Source organism: Phacochoerus africanus, chromosome 9 (genome assembly GCF_016906955.1).
Source record: "Phacochoerus africanus isolate WHEZ1 chromosome 9, ROS_Pafr_v1, whole genome shotgun sequence".
Lineage (NCBI taxonomy): Eukaryota > Metazoa > Chordata > Mammalia > Artiodactyla > Suidae > Phacochoerus > Phacochoerus africanus.
The window spans coordinates 60455616-60476714 of NC_062552.1; the positions used below are offsets into that span (position 1 = coordinate 60455616).

Here is a 21099-nt window from a genome sequence, read left to right on the forward strand (position 1 = left end):
CAATAGCCAGGACATGGAAACAACACAAATGTCCATCGACAGAGGATTGGATTCGGAAGATGTGGTATATATACACAATGGAATACTACTCAGCCATAAAAAAGAATGACATAATGCCATGTGCAGCAACATGGATGGAACTAGAGAATCTCATACTGAGTGAAATGAGCCAGAAAGACAAAGACAAATACCATATGATATCACTTATAACTGGAATCTAATATCCAGCACAAATGAACATCTCCTTAGAAAAGAAAATCATGGACTTGGAGAAGAGACTTGTGGCTGCCTGATGGGAGGGGGAGGGAGTGGGAGGGATCGGGAGCTTGGGCTTATCAGACACAACTTAGAATAGATTTACAAGGAGATCCCGCTGAATAGCATTGAGAACTATGTCTAGATACTCATGTTGCAACAGAAGAAAGACTGGGGGAAAAATGTAACTGTAATGTATACATGTAAGGATAACCTGACCCCCTTGCTGTACAGTGGGGAAAAAAAAAAAATGTTGTATGTCACAGCAGTAACCAAGTTGCTTTGTCAATTGCATTGTAACCAGATCTTTAACCACGGTTTTTAAAGTCTTTTGTCATTTATAGACAGTTATTGTTGTTCTCTGATGCTTTAGCAAACAAACAAAAAGCTTCATCTTTAAGAAAAGTCATAGCAAATACCGTATGATATCACTTATATGTGGAATCTAATGTATAGCATACATGAACCTATCTACAGAAAAGAAACAAACTCATGGACTTGGAGAACAGACTTGTAGTCACCAAGGGGGAGGGGGAGGGAGTGGGAGGGACTGGGAGTTTGGGGTTAGTAGATGCAAACTATTGCATTTGGAATCGATAAGCAATGAGATCCTGCTGAATAGCACAGGGAACTCTATCCAATCACTTGTGATGGAACATGATGGAGAATAATGTGAGAAAATGTGTGTACATGTATGACTGGGTCACTTTGCTATACAGCAGAAATTAACAGAACATTATAAATCAACTATAATAAAAAAAAGTCACAGAAAGGATTTTTTAGTAAGTACAAGGTTCTGCTAACTTTCAAATTATATCACTGAACTGGGTGAAAATTAAAGAATTCTAATGGAAAAACCTGATGGCTTCATAAACTATTAACAAAAGACCAATAAGAATTAGTTACGTAGGGCTGTTCAATCTTTGTTTTCCAGACATAAGGAAGCCTTTCCCCTTGTGCTAATTATGACTTACAGCAATTTGGTGAATTATACATTTATAAGCAGAATTGAAACATTCATCTTTTCTCTCTACTTGACCTCTCCAGGAATTGGCACCTTTTAGGTTCCCAGCAACCTTACCAGGTGAATAAGGAAGGCTACCTCCTGGCAGGTGCAGGAGTCCCAAGATATTTTGGAAACCTTAAGAGGAACCCACCCAAATCTGTAGATATCACAGGCAGAATCCGATAACAAGTCCTTGGTTGTGGATTTTCTGGCCCCAGAAGGCCTCTTAGAAATTCAGTCTGAGATTCATTATGCAAAATTCCAGCATAGACCATTTAAAAGAGACTGTATGGGAGTTCCCGCTGAGGCATAGCAGGTTAAGGATCCGGCATTTTCTCTGCAGCAGCGCAGGTTGAGTCCCCAACCCGGCACAGTAGGTTAATTATCCAGCATTGCCACAGCTGTGGTGTAGGTCACGCTGCAGCTAGGATTCAGTCTCTGCCCCAGGAACATCCATATGCCATGGGTGTGACCAAAAAAAAAAAAAATGATCAATTACATTTATGTAAATAATCAGGCCAAGTTTACTAAAATCAGACCTGTTTTGCAAAAAATTAGTCTTAATTTGGGGCTACATTTGGTAGAAATGAGGGTAATTTTAGAGAGAAAAAGATTCTGTTTTGATGGATGTTGTGTTCTACTATTGTTAACTGTCTGGATTTACTACCTAAGACTCACTTCCTAAATGGCTCCTTGTTACTATTATTACATTACTGTAAAGTTTAATTGAATTATTAAAAGGACAATATAGTTTGTTTCTGAAGCTTATCAGCAAATCTATCTTTGGATGAAGATTAGGTGCCCTATGACTTGCAACCAGGAGATTATGGATATTAGAAAAGACATCATTTAAAGCTCTCTCTTCAATCTAAAAGGAAGGTCCCAGTTGTTCCCATTGTGGCTCAGTGGGTTAAGAACCGGACCAGTATCCCACGAGTTTGCGGCTTCTATCTCTGGCCTCCATCGGTGGGTTAAGTATCCGGTGTTGCTGTGAGCTATGGCATAGGTTGCAGACGTGGCTCGAATCTGGCGTAGCTGTGGCTGTGGCCTAGGCCTGCAGCTGTAGCTCCGATTCAACCCCTAGCCTGGGAACCTCCATATGCTGCAGGTGCGGCCCTAAAAAAAAGAAAAAAATAAATGGAAGGAAGGCCCCTTATCAGATACTCTTAACTAGTTCATGTGCAGCAATAATGAAGGGAATTGCCTCTTAGATTCATATTTCCCACTTATAAAGCACCCCTGTACTGGACTGATCAATAGAGAGGACTGCTGACCTCAAATTCCCCTTAAAAAATGCTCAGAGGAGAATGACACCTGAACCAGGCAAGAAGAAGATATCAGAAGTAAACAGCTTTTCCAAGGTACTGGACCTCACTCGTGTGATTATAACATATTCTTGATTTTTTGAACTTTTGCCTATGAATTAAATGTTTTTTCCTATTATGAGCACAATCCTATGCAGAGTTTAAAAATTAATGCAGTTGTCAAGTTTTTAGTTAATTATCTACATCCACTACTTCTTGGTGGATTTCTCCTCTCTAAGGCTCCAATTGGATAGCCCTTAGGGAATTTATTCTAAAAGAAAGAAGTTGAAGTTCTGTTTGGGCCACTATTTTTTTTTTTTCTTCCAGATGTGCCTGCAGCATGTTGAAATTCCTGGACCAGGAATTGAACCTGTGCCACAGCGGTGACTTCCAGATCCTTAACCCACTGAACCACTGGGGAACTCCTGAGCCACCTGATATCATTAGATGGGACTCACTTGGCCAATCAGTCATACTGGCTCTGACCATGACCATAAACATGAATTTTCTTTAAATTTCTACAAGCTCAATCAGAGAAATTACCTCAATTGCAGTCAAAGAATACAACTTCCTAATCATTAGGACCGAGCCTCCCTCAGTTATGGGATGGATTGATATGGTTTATGCCAGGCTATTTCTGTTGTTTAAGGGACATCCCCTCCCTTAGGTTGGAAATAGTTAAATCATACTAAGGGTAATCAGCCTAATAACACTAGAAAATAGGACTGGTTGCTTATGAACAATGTCAATATATCATTTACCTTAAAGATAACGATTGGTACAGAACAGATTGGGTCAGATGATCAGGAATATACTGGATGGCACCTAATGGAAGTTCTTGGCTAAAATTCTTATTTATGACCCTATTACTGCTACTAGCTATATTACTTATATTCTGCCTATTTTACAAAATTACTGTTGCTTGTATTATACAACGTGTGACTGAGTCCCCAATAAAAATGATGACTAGGCAACTTGAAACAATTGACCAAATATGTAGTGCTAGATAAGATCAGTGATTATAATAGCGTAATTCTAGATATAGGAAGAAGCAACAAGAGATAATCTTTTCCTGGACCGTAACTAGTCAGACACACGGTCCAGAGACTTTGGTCTACTGTTAACAGGGCCTAGTCTAGGTAACAGCACTTGAGTGATCTCTCCCTGAAATCACTGGAATGAGTGACCTAGGAATGCACATTCCTAGTGCCATGGAACAAACTGGTCATGAAATACCCCCCAAACCTTGGTCAAATTTATGACCAAAACGGGGGAAGCGTAAAACAAAAAATGTTGCCCCCATCCAGGTCTACCTAGAGTATACCCTAAAAGGAATTCAGGGTGAAAATTAGGAATGAGGCCCTCTGTGCTCTGGGAAAACTGACAGAACAGGCCCTCAGATAGTTAGATGTTTTCAGGAAAAAATTACACGAATCCAGATTCTCGTATCTTCCCATACTTAGAAAAGCACTAAAATCATGAACTAAGATGTTTGTTCTTTGTGACTGGCAGTATCCTTCTACCGAGATGTGTGCGTGACTGCACGTACCCCTTCTCCAAAATCACAGACATACTGGCCTCCCTCCTTACCTCTTCAGAGCAGTTCCTTAGAGCTATCTGAGAGTGGTCTCCTGGGCCATAGTCCTCAGTTAAGTCCCCAAATAAAACTGAAACTCACAGCTCTCACGTTGTGCAATTTTTTGTTTAGTCGATATCTCTGATGTCAGCTGAGCCTCCCAACCGCAAGCAAATCGTGCAAATTACTGTTTAAAACATGTTCCCTGAGCTGGAGGCAGTTGCTTCTTTGTTCAACCCAAGGTTACAGCAAAGAAACAAAAGGAGTGGTTTTTTTTCCCTTTCTTCTGTTCTTTCTTTTCCTTCCTGCTGCTGCAGAGATGGCGCCTAGAAAGCTTTTGTGTTTAGCACACTGAAGCTCGGAGGGGTGGCGAGGCCTTGGCTGCTGACCCCAGCCCCTGCCTAATTGGCCCCTGCAGGAGCCAGGACAGCTAATTGAGCAGGGTCTGGACAATGGGGCTGGGGGTGGGGCTGGCTTGGGGGAGGGGCTTCCTAGAGAGGCTCTGTTTTTCCTTTCCCATTTCCCTTCCCAGGCCTCCCAGAACCCGGCCAACCTTCAGGGCTCCACTCTGGGCCCTCCACCTCCAGGAAGATCCCCTGGGCTACCTCTACCCAGCCATCAATCACTCCTTCTCAGGTTTGTGGCTCAGAGTCCTGCCTCTTCTGGACTCAGCTTGGGATGGGTCCTTGCCCTCAGCCTAGGGAAGTACAGAGCCAGGCACTCAGGGGGTTGATGAAGGTACAGACCCCAACCCTGGCCTCAGAACCCTGCTCACTCTCTCATAAAGAACCCCTTCCCAGAGGTCCCCTTCTGCTAGCATTCTCCCTAGTTAGAGTTTTGCCGTCTCTGAGTGCCCCATGCGGGTACTAGAAGAGCCCTGGCTGGGGTCTAGAATCTTACATTTTAATCCAGCCTCTGCCCATCTCTGCTATATGACCTTAGACAAGTTGCTTGCCTACTCTAGGCCTCCTCATGCAGGCTGGGGTGATGATGCCTGCTGAGTGTGCTCTGAGTTCTTGCCACAAAGAAAGAAAAATGCTTTGGTGACTAGGGTCTGAATGAGAAAGTTATCACTAACCCAGACAACACAGGCCCCCTGCCTGAGGCTGATTCATTTCCTCTTGGATGCCCCTATCTGCCTCACTGGTCTCCCTCAGAGCCCTAGTGAGCGCTGCCCTACAAATAAGACTTCTTGGTCTGACCACTCTAGGCTAGCCAGGCCTGGTTACTTTCTAGGATGTAGGCCTGGACCTCCAAGAGGCCAGCGCCAGGGCCCCACTTAGCAGGAAACAATGATCACTTTATTGAGTTTTTCTGGAAGTCCTTTTCTCTTCCTTCTCTGGGTTCGTGGGTGTGGGCTCAGGTGGCCTGGACTGGGAGCCCTGCCCAAGGTTCCTGTGAACACGGGCATCTAGGGCTCAACACCTGCAGGCCTGATCTTCTAATCTTCCCTCTACCTTGCTCTGGGAACCCTTTTACTGGTTGCCAGGCAACACATCCCAACACACCTGGCTGTTAGGTGAACCAACCCACGCTCCCAGAACTGGTGGGTGTTGGGGCAGACTTACAGAGCAGCTGTCAAGGAGGCCTGGGGCAGCCTTGGGGGCCAGGGCAGATGGGGACTCTGCCTCCTCCATCTTTCCTGCTAGCAGTCCTGTTCCCTAGGATGGGTCCTCAGGGACTGTTGCTACAACAAGTGCCTGCCTAGTGACCAAGCCCAGCCCTGAGCTGGAAGCAGGCAGGCCCAAGGGGCCACTTCCCCATTGTTTCAGGGTGGGGGCATCTGGGTGGGGTGACTAGAATCATGCTAGCTCATTCCTTGGCCAGAGAACTGCAAGGAGATGGCAGGGCCTGGAAGGGCTAGGGGGCCAGGAGGCCAGGAAAGGGGCAAGGTCCTGAATGGCTCTGGCCTTCTGCCTCCTCAACCCCAGTCTCAGCCTCCCCCTGCCCTGCCCTGTATCTAAACCTCAGTCTCCCCTTAGCTTCCCCTCTCCATCTCCGTGGTCTCTGCCCCTTGGTTACCCCATACCCTCAATCTCCCCCTCCTTCTTCCCCTCAGCCTTCTCCTGTTTCTGGCCCTTGGCTTCCCCTCTCTGCAGCCCTTGCACCCTCAGCAATCCCTCCACAGCAACCCAGGCTAGACTCACTCTTCTCCTGCAGCTGCACACAGAGGCCTAGGGCCCCACGCCTGCCCCCTGGGCTTGCCCATCTCTGCTTTCCTGATAGTCTGGACAAATTCCTTTCCTGTTAGTTCAGTTGAGACAACATGGGTGGATGTTTTTAAAAGGAACTCACTGGGAAGCGAATGGAAAACAAACCCAAACAAGGCAACTCACCACTTAGAAACGGCCTTGGTCACTAAGGCAGAGCCATCTGCTCTAACTGCCCTTGGCCTGGGTTGCAGAAACACCCACCTAGGGCATGGAGGGGTCTGTCTGGCTTTTCCCCAGCTGAGTTGGGTCCAGCCTGTCCCAGGCAAGTTTGGTCCCAAAGCCTTTCCTAATAGCTACTCCCCTCATCTGTACCTAGCAAAATTCCTGAACAAAGTTGGGACTCCATAAATATTTGTTGATCTGTTTAACGAATAGATAGAAGAATGTTGGGGGTTTCTGGGGTTTCAATGGTGGCACAAGAATCATCCCTGCCTGGAAAGTCCAAGACAGGGGGTTTCTGGGGTTTCAATGGTGGCATAAGAATCATCCCTGCCTGGAAAGTCCAAGACAGACAGGCGTTTTTTTTTTGTTTTTGTTTTTTGTTTTGTCTTTTTAGGGCCCCACCTGTGGCATATGGAGGTTCCCAGGCTAGGGGTCCAATTGGAGCTGTACCCACCGGCCTCCACCACAGCCATAGCAATGCCAGATTTGAGCCACATCTGTGGCCTACACCACAGCTCATGGCAACGCCAGATCCTTAACCCAATGAGCGAGGCCAGGGATCAAACCCACAACCTCATGGTTCCTAGTCAGATTCGTTTCTGCTGTGCCACGACAGGAACTCCTTTATTTTTATTTATTTTTATTTTTATTTTTTAGCTTGACCTTTTTCAAAAGCAGGCACCCCGACCCTTGGCTGCTGGGTGCTAGCATAGGACTCTACATGGTTGGGGGTCTCTGGCCTCTGTCAGTGGTGTAAGGGGGATCTTACTCTCTTCCTCTGCAGGCCTCATTTTTTATTTAATTTACTTTAAGACCATAGAGAGTTCACTGTTTTTTAATGGGGTTTCTTCCTCTGTTTAATAGGGATGGGGCAGGGGAGTTGGCTGGGACTGGGAGCCATAGAAAGACAGTGGGTTTCAAGTTTGCTCAGTGCTGTGTTCGAGTCCCACTCTGAGCCTCAGTTTCATCCTCTGTGAGATGGAAAATGTGACTGCACCATCTCCTGGAGCCTTTGGGGATGTACTGCGGTTATGGGGAAAAGCTCCAAGCATAGTGCCTGGCATGTGATTGGCTCGGGAAATATTAGTCCCTCCTCTGTGGGACTCACGGAGGCCCTGGAGGTTCCAACACTCTTCTAGGGAAATGGAAACAAGGCTTGTGATGGGGATGGCCAACCTCTCCGGTGGCATCACCCACCCAGTTGGCACCCCAGATGTGGGCCTAGACCTTCCTGATCCTGCCTTTCTGCCTCCCCATAGGGTATATGGGCTGTTGTGGGTACATCCTCTGTCCCAAGACCCAGGGGCAGAAGCCTGGGATAAAGACAAAGCCAGACTTATACCCCCTCCCAGCCCAGCCTTCAGCTGCCCCCTCGCTGAGAGGGGCCCAAGGCTCCCAGGCCCGCTGCACTGCCAATCGATTGAATCTGCTCCCATCCTCAGGCGTGCCATGAATTTTTCATCAAAAGCCTGTAGACTTTGGGAAACGCACAATTAGAAGCCCCATCAATAATGTACCATGCAGAGGCATTGCTGTGCTCAGCCAGGCTCCCGACATGGCTGTCTTCCAGCCCTGCTCTGGTGGGAGGCAGGAGGGAAACTGAGTGGAGCCCTCGGGGGCTCTGTCACTGGACACAGAGCACGTGTGGGATGCTGGGAGGGAGGGGAAGCTGTACCCAAAGGCTTGAACCTACCCCTTGAAGCCCAGTGGGACTTGCCTGGTCTCAAAAAATCAGTGCTAAGGAGCCCCCACCCTGAAGCGTGGTGAGGCATAGCAGAAAGTTGCTGTGTAAAGACTAGGGTTCTTTGCGGGGCTGGGAGATGTCCTTCCTCTGTGGGGCCCAGGAAAGCAGGGTAGGCACCAGGCTGAGGTAGGGAGCAGGTAGAGGGGAGAACAGAGAAGACTGGTGGCTCTGGGGTGGGGTTATTCATCCAGCTCAGTGGTCAAGGTCCCATGTGACCTGGCCCCACGCTCCGTAGCCTCATAGAGCAGCTCCCCTTCCGCCAGTGACCCCTACATGCATTTGCTTCCTGAAACCTCAGAACCGCTGAAGGGAAGAACAGAGGCTCTGTTCTGTCCTGCCTCTGTGCCTTGCAGTTCCTCCACCAAAAGGATGGAGGCGCCTTCACCCTGTCTCTGCAGATCCTTTCTTGATCCACCTCGTGACAAAAGCCTTTTCCACCCCATTTGGCTAGAAAAGATGCCAGCTTCCTTTTGTGAGTTTCTAGAGCCTGAACTGGACTAGAAACCCTCACTATGGGCCAGCCCTGTTCTAAATACTTTGAATAGATCAATGTAACTTCATCCCTCCAGTAACCCAGTGAGGCAGTTGCCATTATACCCATTCTACAGAGGAGGAGAGTGAAGCAGGACAAGGTCAGGAAACTTGTCCCAGAAGGAGAGCTGGTTCCAGAGTCTACTCTCTTAACCACCTGCCCGGACTATGCAGCTGGCTCTCCTGTCCCCAGCTGGCCTTCAGGGCCACCAAGTGTGTCAGGTGGTACAGGAGTAAGGAAGGGGTAGGTTCCTGGCAGAGGGAACAGCAGGTGCAAAGGTGTGAAGGTGGGAGGCCCAGTGGATGAGGTGCAGAGAGTCAGGATGTGTGGTGAGGAGGGCAGTGGGAGATGAGGCTGTGTGACTGCAGGGCCCAGTCATGGGGCCTTGAATGGCAGGCCAAGGCCTTAGTGTGGAGCCTGTTCTAGTCAAGGGGCTGGGCTGGACTAGATCTAGACACTGGCACCACGCTTGACTGTGAATTTCCCAGGCTAAGGCCTGGTTACCTGGTAAACATACCCAAAGAGCTGTAGAGGGCACCAAAGCCCAGAGAGGGCAAGAAATTGCCTGGCCTCCCATAGCACCTTCCTGCCAGAGGCAGCTGAGCATTTTGTCACCTTTCAGGGCCAGGAAAGCCAGGCCATCTCTGAAATCTGTGTAGAGGGCAGGAAGCACTGTCCCTCAGTGTTGGAAGGGGTCAAGACCTTTCAGAGGAAAGGGTGGCTCTAAGAGGAGTAGGATTGAGATGTTGGCTGGTAAGAACCTGGGGATGGGGTGCTGGCCATGGGTGGACAAACTTAGGATGCTGCCCTTTCTCAGTCCTCTGGGTGGGCCACCTGCCCTGGCATCCTGGAGCCACCAGGCCATGGCCCACTTCTCCCTGAGGCTGTGCAAGTCTAGGTTCTGTCCCACTCTTGACCCATGCTGCTCATGGGAAACATACTTGACCGTGGCTTCTCAGCCCCCTGCTACCCTATGGCCCAAGGATGTCTCTGTTCTTGGAGGAGGGACCTGAAAATCTCAGGCCGTGGGAACTAGAGCTGGGACAAGGTCTGGAGACCTGCCTCTCAGGCCCCCAGGGTAGCCGGCCTTCTGGGGCGGGGGGAGCTTGATTTGGATTGGAGGGCCAAGGCCCTGCCTGGTGGGTTCAGCCTCAGAAGTGGTCTGCAAGCGCCTCAGATCAGCCATGGCTCGCCGGGGTGAGGGACTAGAGGTGGCCGGATGGGGGGCAGATGAAGGAAGGGGAAGACTTAGCTCCACCTTTAGCTAAGTCCTAGACCAAGGGAGGGGACAGTGCCCCCATCCGCAGAGCCAGTTTGAGGAGGATGCCATGTCCCTGCTCTGGAGCACATCTGAGGAGGAGGCAGGACCCACACACTCCTGATAAGAACACATGAAAAGAACAGATGGTGCCAACAAGTGCAAATTAATTGAGCGAAGCCTGTGTACACAGGCGCTGCGAACAGGCTGGCTGACAGGCCCGGGAGGGGGTGGAGGGGGGCCAGGGCAGGGAGGTGGGAGAAGCTGTAACGAGCACTTATCGATGTCTCGCTGGATCTGCAGTTGCGAGCAGTTATTGACAAAGCCTGTCTATAAATCTCCCGGCCATGTCTCCAGAAACCTTAATTACGGGCCCTCATTACCCCTCACACCTTTAGGCACTGGGGACTAGCCTGAGCCAGAGCGGCTGCTGACACTGTGGCTGCTGCTGACACTGTGGCTGCTGCTGACACTGTGGCTGGCCCATGACAGGCGGGCTGAGCCCCTGCAGTAAGAGATGCCAGCTGACATGCCTGAGGGGACACAATTTAGGATCCTGGGCCCTGAGTGGAGGCTCAGCCTCAAGGCCAAGGGCAGGGAGGTACAAGAGATTTTGGTGCCAGGGAGCTCAGCATTCACGTTTTGGTTTTGCCAGTTACTCTTGGTTTTGCCAAGCACTTGGCTTCTCTGATCCTCAGTTTCATCATCTGTGCAAGGGGGAGAGGGCTATAGTGAAGAAGAATTAGTGTCCAGTGTCAAACGCAGTGCCTGGCACTGGAAGAAGCAGCCCCTGATGTGCCAAGAGCTGGTCTGGTGCACAAAACTAGACCATGGTGTTGTCTTATCGAACATAATATTGAACATAATATCACAGCGTCAGACACGGCTACTCTCTGACCAGAAAGACAAAACAACAACAATAAAAAAAAAAGAAAGAAAGAAAGAAAAAAGGCCACTGTGTAATCATGTCTGAACACAGATGAAACATGAACATTGTCCAAACCACAAAGATGACAAGACAGCAGCCTTTTCTGGCTAATGTGAGTGCCAACTGATTCTTTACCAAGGACAGTTGCAGCCTCATTGTTCCCCTGCCTTCTGCATAAGAATCACTAAAATCCTCACTCATAGAATTATCCCCCCTCCTGAGAGCATCTAACCAGAGCAAAGCCTTATGTCCTTGAATTCTCCCCTGAATCACCTAACAGGAAGGACCCTGAGTCCTTTATGTCCTTTTCCAACACCACTTTCTGATGCCCCGACCTACCTTCTTGGCCATCTTTGGCTGAAGGGAATTGAGATAATTAGTAGAGCATCATCTCTATAGATAAGCATGCTCTTTAGGCCTGAATTCTAGACTCTCGTTTTCACCCTCCCCCATCTTATCATTTCTGTGAAAGTAGGGGCCCACTGCTTCCCATTCAATGTCCCCTCACCAGGCCTGGGGGAAAAAGCTCTAGAGTAGGGCTGTGGTGGGCAGAGATCCTGGGGCCACCTATCAGGTCTCTGGTGTGGGGGAAGGAGGCCCAGGCTGGACATCTGGGCCTCTTGGGGGATTCAGGGAGGCTGAAAGGATCTGGAACTGAGAGAGGGACAGTGCCTAGGGGAGGGACTGGGGTGACAGAGGAGCTGGAGGTGGGGCTCACCTTAGCCCCTAGAAAGCCAGCACTGGGAGGGGTCCTCTGCTCCAAATGGCCAGGTCTGATGAGCTGGAAGGTGCAGACTCCCAGGGCTTTCTGGAGGAGGCTGGCATGGCTGGGTAATGCCTCAGGGTACTTGGGGATGGGCAGGTGTATGTCCCCATCTCTGGGAGCTCACTGACCTCATCTCTGTCTCTCTGGCCCCATCTGGATCCTTTTTAAGAGGCCGTTATATCTTCTGCCCCCATCCTCAGCAGCTGGATCCTTTCTGGCTGGTTCACCCTTCCTGCCTCCAGCCCAGCCCTGAAATGCTACAAACTGATCATTTCTTCCAGGCTCCAGATTTACTCCATAGCTTCACAAAGCATTCTGCTTTCCAACTCCTGGGCAATGCTTTGGAAACCTGCATTACATTTTACCTTTGGAAGCTTGAGCCACAAGGCAGTTGGTCCCATCAGGGCCCCTTCTCAGCTGGCTTAGCAGCTTTTTTCTCATGACTTGCCCTTCCTCCTCCTGGGAATACCCCTGGGCCCTGGCCCTCAGAGATGCAGCAGCAGTGAGGGGAGGGGTTTCTTGGGGGTGCTCCCATTGCCTGAGGGCTCACTCTCTACCCAGTCTCTTGGAGGGTGCCAGTGCCTCTGTTCACCTCAGGCCCAGGGTTTAGGCTCAGAATGCAAACCCTGATTAGTCAGACCTTCCCCAAACACACCTCTAGTCCTACCAGCTCCCCTCCCACTTTTTTTTCTTTTTTTCCCTACACCAGCAGCAGGTGAAAATTCCTGGGCCAGAGATTGACCCAGGCTGCTGCACTGACAACATGGGATCCTTAACCTGCTGCCCCACAAGACAAATCCAGCCTCTCCCACGATTTTTTTTTTAAGGTCACACCCAGTGCATATGGAAGTTCCTGGGTGCTCCAAATCAGAGCTCATCTGCTGGCCTACGCCACAGCCACAGCAACACGGGATCCGAGCCACATCTGCAACCTACACTGCAGCTTGCAGCAACATTGGATCTTTAACCCAGGGACCGAACCCGCATCCTCATGGATTCTGGTTGGAGCCACAGCAGGAACTCCAATCCCCTCCCACTTTTAATGCCCAGGCCCCAAGCCCCTCCTGCTGAGAAGGCAGTAAGATCGCATACTGATAGAGGTCTTGGCAAAGTCTGGGACCGGTAAGGAAAAGACTATACACACGGGAGGAATGGATTCCCTAACAGAGAGGCCGATGGTTGTCTGACATGAAGGTCTTGGAGGAGCTGAGAGAAAGGAAATCTGGACTCCCCCCAAAGCCCTAAACTCTCCCATACTGTTCTCTTCACCTCCTGCTGCGAATGTTAAGGAACCAGAGGTACTTCGCATCTCACAGAACCCTTTCCAGGTGCCATGAGGAGATTTTTGCAGCCAGCCTGTGGGATAAGTGTTACCATTATTCCTATTTCACAGTTGAAAAGACTGAGGCTCCTATAGGTGCTGGCTGGGTTCGGAGTCAGAAAACAAATTTCCTGTCTCTGATCCGGGCCTGTCTTCTCCCGTGGACCAGGTGGCTTCTTAGGAAGGGGCATTTTATGTACTTGTGGACCCATTTATGGAGCACCTACTGTGTGCCAGGCCCCTCAGAGTGTGGATCAGGAAGGCGATATGTGGCTGAGAGAGCAGAGCAAAGGCCTGGAGCTGTGAGCCAGTATATTAGGGTTGGGTGTGGGTAGAATATTCTGGGTTGGAGCACAGGCTTTAGCGGTCACAGGAGTCATGAGGCTGAAGGGCTCGTGCTTCAGGTGAGGGAGCTTTAGAAGTGTTTAGAGCAGGGACAACATACCTGGTAGCTGTGTCCTAGGGCAAAGAGGGTCAAGTGGGCAGGAGAGTTCCATTTGGACTATTGGCTCCTAGACCCTGAGCCAGCTTCCTGAGGGAGCCCCTCTGGCATTCCATGGGAGCCCCCATCACTTAAAGGAGAAGGCAAGAGGGAGGGGCCTTCACCTTGGCCTCCACAAGACTCCCCCTGATGCTGAAGCAGGGCTCAGAGGGGCTCCCCACCCCGCCAGAGGAGGGAGCTGAGATGCCTCTAAAACCAGTCCTCTGAGGGCGGTCCAGCTGCCAGGCCCTTGCCCTTTCTGTCCCTTCTAAATCCCTGAACCACTATCCAGCCATCCCCAGGGCCCACCACATGGAGCTGGATTTGCATATCTGAGAGGAAAAAAATTCTGCTGCAGAAGCTGAGCCCCATCAGGGCTGCTGAGCCCCCTTTTGTCTATTTGAGTAAGAGCCGGCTAAAGGCTGAAGGATAATTAGTCCCCTGTGGGCAATGCTGTCCCCCCCCCCACCCCCCCACCTTGAAGATTTAAAGGCACAGCCCACAAACTCAACTCGCTCCTCCTGGCCTACAGTTCCCCACTGGCGTCTCAGCCCTGTAGCCCCTCCTGCCCCACCCCTCCCACCTACTCAGTCCTGGAGGCGCTGAGGAGGGGAGTCTGCCGCTGGAGGAGCGATGAATGGGTATTTTATCTGATTAAACTGGGAGTGAACTGGCCCTTCTCTATTATCTTTGGACCTGATTGGATATTTAACACTGAATGTAGTGTGTGTGTGTGTGTGTGTGTGTGTGTGTGTGTGTGTACGGGCATGAGCTGGGCTTTTCCAGTCCAGGTCAGGAGGAAATTGGATTGTACAGAAAAGCATTTAATCTGAGCTCAGGAGTCCACCCTAATAGAGTCAGTGAGCTGGGGGAGGGACAGTTGTGCCCTTAGCCCTGGACTAGAAGGGCCCTTGCCCAGGATCCTATGTACTATAAGAGTCCCGCTCTGGCCCTCCTAGGGCCATACCCTCCTCAAGGGGTGAGAGGAGTTAGTGGGGCCAAGGGCATATGCCCATCCAGAGCCTGAGTACCACTCCAGACTACACTTCAGTGCTGGGGACCCCAAATTCCTTCTTCCTGCTTCCAGGCTTGTCCCCCTAAAGGGGAGGGTGCACCCTCAGGCAGGTAAAAGGCCTCACACAGTCACTGGGTCATTCGGGTGTAGAAGTGACACTGAGCTGGATAAGAAGGAAAGGGGACATCTCCTGTGAGAGATGGGGGCGCTAGGGGCAGGGGGCTGGGAGCTGCTCTCCCCATGTCCCCAGGGTCCAAGGTGGAATCTGAGAATTCTCTGGGGTGGTTTCTAAGATATACTTGTTGGAGTAGAAGAATAGGACATATTTACTCGTTTGTGGGCTACAGCCTGATTTGTAACTTTCTGTTATTTGGGGTATAGGAAACATGGTATGTAGCCCTCCGCATGCATTCTCACAGGTTTGGGGTGGGGTTGGGAAGGGGACCTGCCACCACAGAGCTCTGCTTTGGGGTTTAATAGATACCAAGGCAGCCCTCCCACCCAGATGGGCTGGGATGATGATGAGTCAAACTCATCAGGCTCTTGACTTCTTCTGCATCATGAGGCTTGGCCAAGGCAGCTGCAAGAGCAGGCATTGGGCTGAGACCCCAGACGGGCACTGGATTGATGAATGCTCCCTCTCAGTCTTGCTCTGTGGCCCTGGGAGGGTTGCTGATCTCCCAGCAGTTTCCCCAACTGTAATATGGGGATGATAACTGTATATCCTTCATCAGATTGGTGCAAGGATGAAACAAGATTATGACAAGTTTCTGGGAGCAGAGTAAGAGCTCAATAACGACTGATGGATATAATTCATATTATTAAAAGGAGGGCTAAGGTGGCAATTTGCAGAAGGGATGGGCCCCTTTTCCCAGCTTCCCCTGGTTCTGTAGTCCCCTCCCACCCTCACCAGTCAATGATTTGAGCCTTCAGCAATTGATGGCCTCATCATCTTGGCTTTATTTACAGAGAGAGCTGCACTCCTGCCCTGCCCACCCACCATTTAATCAAGGCGCCGAGATGGACAGTGATACCAGGCAGCAAGAGCCATCTCACTAAGGAGCAGAGTCAGGAGGCCGTCCTTCCTCCACCTGCCTTGTCTGCCGGGATGAAAGAGAAATCATCAATACCCACCTCCTGACACACACTCCACACAGGGGGAGGCTGAGACCCTGAGAGGGAAGGAGGTCAGCCAGGGTGGCCCCCCCAAGTCACGGCAGAATAGAAACTGGACCTTAGGTCTCTGGATACCCTTCCTATCCAGTGCTCTCTCGGCTGCTAATTTTCTTTCCTCCTGGGGGTGGGGGTGAGGACTCTGCCCCAGTGGCCCTCTCATGCATATCTCCTCTGAGCCCAGTCTTTCAGTACTTGGGGCTAGGTCTTGATTGGGCCAATCCATTGCCCTACCCACCCATCAGTTCCCTCCTCACCCTACTAAGACTTCCTCATCCCTCACTGGAGGGAGGTATTCTCCCCACTTTACAGACAAGGAAACTGAGGTCCAGAGAGGGAAGGGACTAGCCTGAGGGCCCCACAGTATCTCTCGGTGAGATCCCAGGTCAGGATCCCACCTGGGAGATATGGAGATACACGCATGTAGGCACACACACACACAGGTAATCTCCACCTAACAGATTCTTCTTGCAGGAACAAGTTCACCCACCTACACTTCTGTACCAGCAAATCACGGTCAACCTACGACAACAGTGCCCTCTGTGCGCCCTGCCTGGCATTCTACGCAAAGGGTTGGGGTAGGTTAGGCAAACTCCCCTCTGTGCTCCTTCAATCCCCTGAGCAGACTGCACCCCAGTCTTGGCCATACCCTCCTTCACTGATTTCTGATGTGTCTCTTTGGCTGAATGGAGGATTCCTGAGGACAGGGACCTGTATAGGGAGTTATTTTCACGTTTCTGCCACTTAGCCTAGGGACAAGCTTCTGGAGAGGGTTCAGAAGGGAAGCCCTGGGTGCGCTGTGCTTCCCCCCTTCTCCCTCCATCTTCAAGGGCTCCATGAATGCAGCGACTATTAATAAGCCTCCTGCAAAGTGGACGGCCCTTCACTATCTTCTTGTCAATCTTCTCAAAAGCTTCAAGAATTGGGTAAGGGGAGAGTATTTCCCCCTCTTAACAGATGAGGAGGCCCAGAGAGGTGGAGCGACTTATCCAAGGTCACACAGCTCCTGAGTGGTAGAGATCGGGCTCAAAGCTGCCACAGCTGCACGAATGAGGAGATGAGTCTGCAGGGGGAGGTAACAGGGCGTGGCACATAGTAAATGCTCAAAAAACTAGTTGAATGAATGAATGAACAAATGGGTGCACTGCGTGACTGCCAAGTCAACAAGGAAGGGGAGCAGCTCAGGGGGTGGGGGTGGGGAAGCACTTAATATTTTTTTTCCTTGTGTTCACGGGCCCCCTTCTTGGCTCCTCAAGCAGTGATCAGACTTGGGGCAGAGTTTCTTCCCCTTCCTACCCCTCAGCCCCTGGGGTGGCACCCCTTTCTCACCCACTTCCCCAGGCTGTCTCCTGTCCCTTGGCCTCTGCAGGCTCCTCCCCAGTTAGGCTGGGGGCCACTTGCATGGAAGTTTGCCTCCCCATCTCTGGATATGCCCCTGCTACCTGTGAGGCCCAGGACAAGGGCAAACATGGAGGCGCCCTGCAGGTACCCACCCTCCCCCCTAAACAGCTGTCCCTGAAAGTATTTAACCCCTGGGAGGATAGACTTTGTGGGCAGGGAGTCCTAGGGTCTTGGTTACCCAAAGATTGGTCTAGATCGTGGTGCTGGGGCTCTGAAGCACATATGCCTTATCCCTTGAACCCTTTGCTCTGTGGGGAAAGATAAGGCTGGAGGCCCAGAAAGGGCCCCTTAAATCATCTAAGGGTGGGGTCCCTCTCCCATTCTAATACGCTGTTCCATGGGCCCTGGGAACCTTTCCTGGGACCAAGGCCACTTGCCCCTCTGGTCAAGGTGGTCAGAAAAACAAGCCCACTCCAATGGCTAGTGGCTTTCTGTGGGCTGGTCAGCACTGGGCTCCCCACCAGCTCCAGGACCCGGCAGGGATGCAGGATGATGTGGGGGGGGGGGGGTAGTGAGCCCGAAAGTGAGAGAGTATGGGGCATGGGGGAGGGGAGCTGACCTGCAGGGGGCCTTGCTCAGCTGCTTACACACACACCAAGACAATAAATCGACAAACACTTAATCTCTCTGCAAATTGAAACGGAGCTATAAATATCTGCTGCATCCCAGTAGCTGAGTTATGAGTCTCGTTTATTAATCTCTTTAGTCCCAGGTGATGGATGGAGGAGGAGAATGGCCCACCAGGGAGATTCCAGGGTGGGGGGAAGGAGGGAGGAGAAGTGGGTCAGGGGTCTGGGAACAGCCCTTCTGGAGAAGGGGTCAGAGTGGGGAGGCCTGGAGTCTGTGTGCTTTCCCCATTTTATTCTCCATTTTGAAAACCCCCATCAGTGACTATTAATAAGCCTCCTGCAAAGTGGACAGTCCTTTACAGTTGCCAATGCACTGTCATCCACTCTCTTGTTAATCCTCCCTGCAGCCCACAGAAGCGGGCGTCGGTGGGGGGGGGGGTGTCTCCTCCAATTCACAATGAGGAGACAGGCACAGAGAAGTGGAGTGATTTATCCACGGCCGCACAGCTCCTGAGTGGCGGAGACAAGCTCAAATCTGCTACAGTGAGGTGAGGAGGGGGAGGAGGGGTCTGCAGGGGAAGATAACAGAGACGCGGGCAGGATGGGATCCTTATTTCTTCCTTTCCATCTCCCTCCCCCTCCCTTCCTCAAATGCTTGAGATGCACTCTCTCTTTTTCTCTGTAGGAACTGGAGGAGGAGGAGGAGGAGGACAGACTTGGGAGAGGAGGAGGGGGGAGCTGGTGCACCTCACAAGATTTATTTTTAGAAACCCCCAAGTGCCAGCATGCAGGGCTCACTACTCCTGGGCTTCAGGAGTGCAGGGGAGGAGTGAGGAGGTCTGGAGCTGCAGGAGCTGGGCCTGGGAGGGGCCGGGAGGGGGAGCGGGATCTAGGGCTTGTGTGTGGTGAACATAGGTCTCTAGGTGGGCCTTAAGGTCAGGGGGCCAGAACAGGGGTCTTGCAGAGTGGCAGGGACAGAACACTGACCTGGCAAATGGAGCCACAAGCACTGGGCAGCGGAACTGGGGATGATGGAGACTGAGGTGTTGGAGCAGGAGGGATGGGGTGACAGTGATGTTTTAGAATGCACTTAGTGGCCTGTAGGGAGAACTGAGTCAAGGGCATCTGACTGGAGGCTGTTGAGGTGGGCACTAGAGGGCTGTGCCTTCTTTAATCTCTGTCGTGCTCTGTTTCTCTTGTAGTTTCCCTGCCTCTTGTGGTACAAAGATTTGAGTAGGGCTCAGACTCTCAGGTTCTGGGCAATCTGCCTCCCAGGTTGGGTTCGGTGTCATCTGGCTTACGGGGTGGCGGAGGGACCAACCCCAGGCTCCTGGGCTTGGTGAGGCCATTACCCTGGGCTGATGCTCCTGCTACTAGTTGCCACTGACGTGAATAGTGTCCATACTCAGATGACCCACTGCCGGCAGCTGCCTCCTGCTCAGGACCCATTGCCTGCCACCAGGTGGTGCCCAGGGATCCAAGGTTAGGCCTGAGCCTCTCAGCCTCTCCAGGCTGCAGATTTCATCCTGGGCCAGAGCCTGGGGGCAGGACCAAGGCTCCAGTCACAGCCCAGGAGTCCCAAGGGCCTTTGGAACATCTGCTCCAACCTCTTCTGCTGACACAGGAAGGTACTGGAGTCCAGAGAAGGGAAGGGAGTTCAAGGTCACTTCAAGAAGGTGGTGAGAGCACTGTGAGTGCAGGGGCAGGGTGGAGCCGCATTGATGGGCAGAGGGTGTGTGCCCTATGGCTGTGGGGTGCTGAGGGGGCTGAGGTTGTAGCCACCTTGAAAGGAGCAGGGCTGGGCATGGGAGGGCCCATGCCATGACCCCATCCTGATTTGCCTGGAACTGTCTCGGGTTTAGTACAAGTTCTAAGTCCTGGGAAAACAGGGATGGTTGATCACCATAGGGCCATACCAGGTACTTGCAGGATCAGGCTCACAGGTGTCTCTGCTACACTGCCAGCCCTTTCTGAAGGCCCCTGCCTCATCTGACCCTGAGATGCAGGAAAGTCAAGGTTAGCAGCTCTCCATTACAGATGGAAAGATCAAGGCTCAGATACATAAAGCGCTCTGAGCCACCCTGGGAAGGTGTGGCAGAGCCACCTCTCCCCCTGGCTGGTGGGGAAGCAGTCCCTGGGCTGGGAGGGACTCCTGTGATCTGAGCGGGAGCCACAGCTTCTCTGGCCTTCCTGCCTCTCCTTACCTTTGAAATAGGGCCCATTTTCTTGGGGGAAGTGGTGTCCAAAGGATCTGGAGTCAACCTACCAGGTTAAATGGGATGCGGGAACCTGGGGAAGGGGACACAAAGAAACTGGGGGATTGCAGGAGCACTCTGGGTTCAGCAGACTCAAGATGGAAGAGAAACAAAAGTGTAATGCAGGGAGCAGGGAGAGCATGTGGGGACCAGGAAGGGGAGAGATGAAGGGAGGGGGTGAGACTTTCAAACAGAATGAAGGAAATGAGTTATTCCAGTGTGGTGAGGTTGGAAAAACTCCACTGAATCTTTAAACAACCCTTGTCAATTATTCATCTGCTGGTATGAGGGCTCTTGGTCTGCCACAAATCTCCTCTGAGCAGTGGAGGAAAGGAGGGAGGGAGGGAAACTGGAGGGAGGGAGGGAAGGGGGTTGATGGGAGAGAAAAGGGCAAATATTTACTGGCTACTGTGCATCTACTGTCGCTCTTGCCTGCCGGGGAACTCTCAGAGCTCAGGGCCTTGGCTCTTTCCACCCCACCCGCTTTGGGCCCCTGCACAGTTGGGCATAGCTCTGGGCACCTGGCAGGGGTAGGGAGTTCTTTTTTCCTGGCTGGTTGGAGGAACTGCTGATGTAGCTGCTGGCAAGTGACAATCTAGTCAGTGGCAGGGGTTTTATGAGCCCCTGTGAATGGAGCCAGGCCTGTCTGGAGGCTACACAGAGCTCCTCATGTCACCAGCTCTCACCCAGTGTCAGAAGATATTGCCTGGCTCAGCATAAGGTGGGTTTAGGGCATGTAGGGGGTAAACAGTGAGGTGGGTTTAGGGCAAGTTGTTTAGTGCTTGGAGAATTGTCATGTTTGGGATGACTCTTAATACCTCACTCTCTATCCTCACTTAATAGCCTACCTCTTCCAAAAAAAAAAAAAAAAAGATTCCCCAGGCTGCTCAGAAGGGAAGTGAAGGCTTCCTCTAGCTCTGCCCAGGCCTTACACCTGTCTCAAGGTCACAACCACAAGACCCTGACCCTAGTGAGGTGGGTCCACTCAGGACTGGAGCTTTGCACCACTTCGACAAAATGGCACTTGAAAGTCTGTGTCAAAATCATGTGTCCTGGATGAAACAAGGAAGAATGGATTGAATTGCAACCCAGGCATGAAGGCAGATCCAAGGGCATATAGTGGGGGGCATCCCATAGAGG

General features: G+C 51.3%; 1 protein-coding gene and 1 long non-coding RNA gene across 5 annotated transcripts in view; one reads left to right on the forward strand and one right to left on the reverse strand.

Moving 5' to 3' along the window:
• The window catches only part of CCDC33 (coiled-coil domain containing 33), a 32218-nt gene extending 26312 nt beyond the window's left edge, over nt 1-5906 (reverse strand). The window contains exon 1 of one of the 4 annotated variants that reach the window (XM_047795365.1): nt 5710-5906. In XM_047795365.1, coding sequence (XP_047651321.1) covers nt 5710-5778 — 69 coding nt within the window. In that variant the 5' untranslated portion in view covers nt 5779-5906. Of the gene's footprint in view, nt 1-4155; nt 4272-5709 lie in introns of those variants that run through there. The other 3 variants (XM_047795362.1, XM_047795364.1, XM_047795363.1) reach the window with 3 other exon arrangements.
• Nucleotides 4420-15820, forward strand: LOC125135339 (uncharacterized). The gene is made up of 2 exons (XR_007136945.1): nt 4420-4777; nt 15531-15820. It is a non-coding gene; the product is annotated as an uncharacterized LOC125135339 (long non-coding RNA).
• Nucleotides 15821-21099: the final 5279 nt, after the last annotated feature.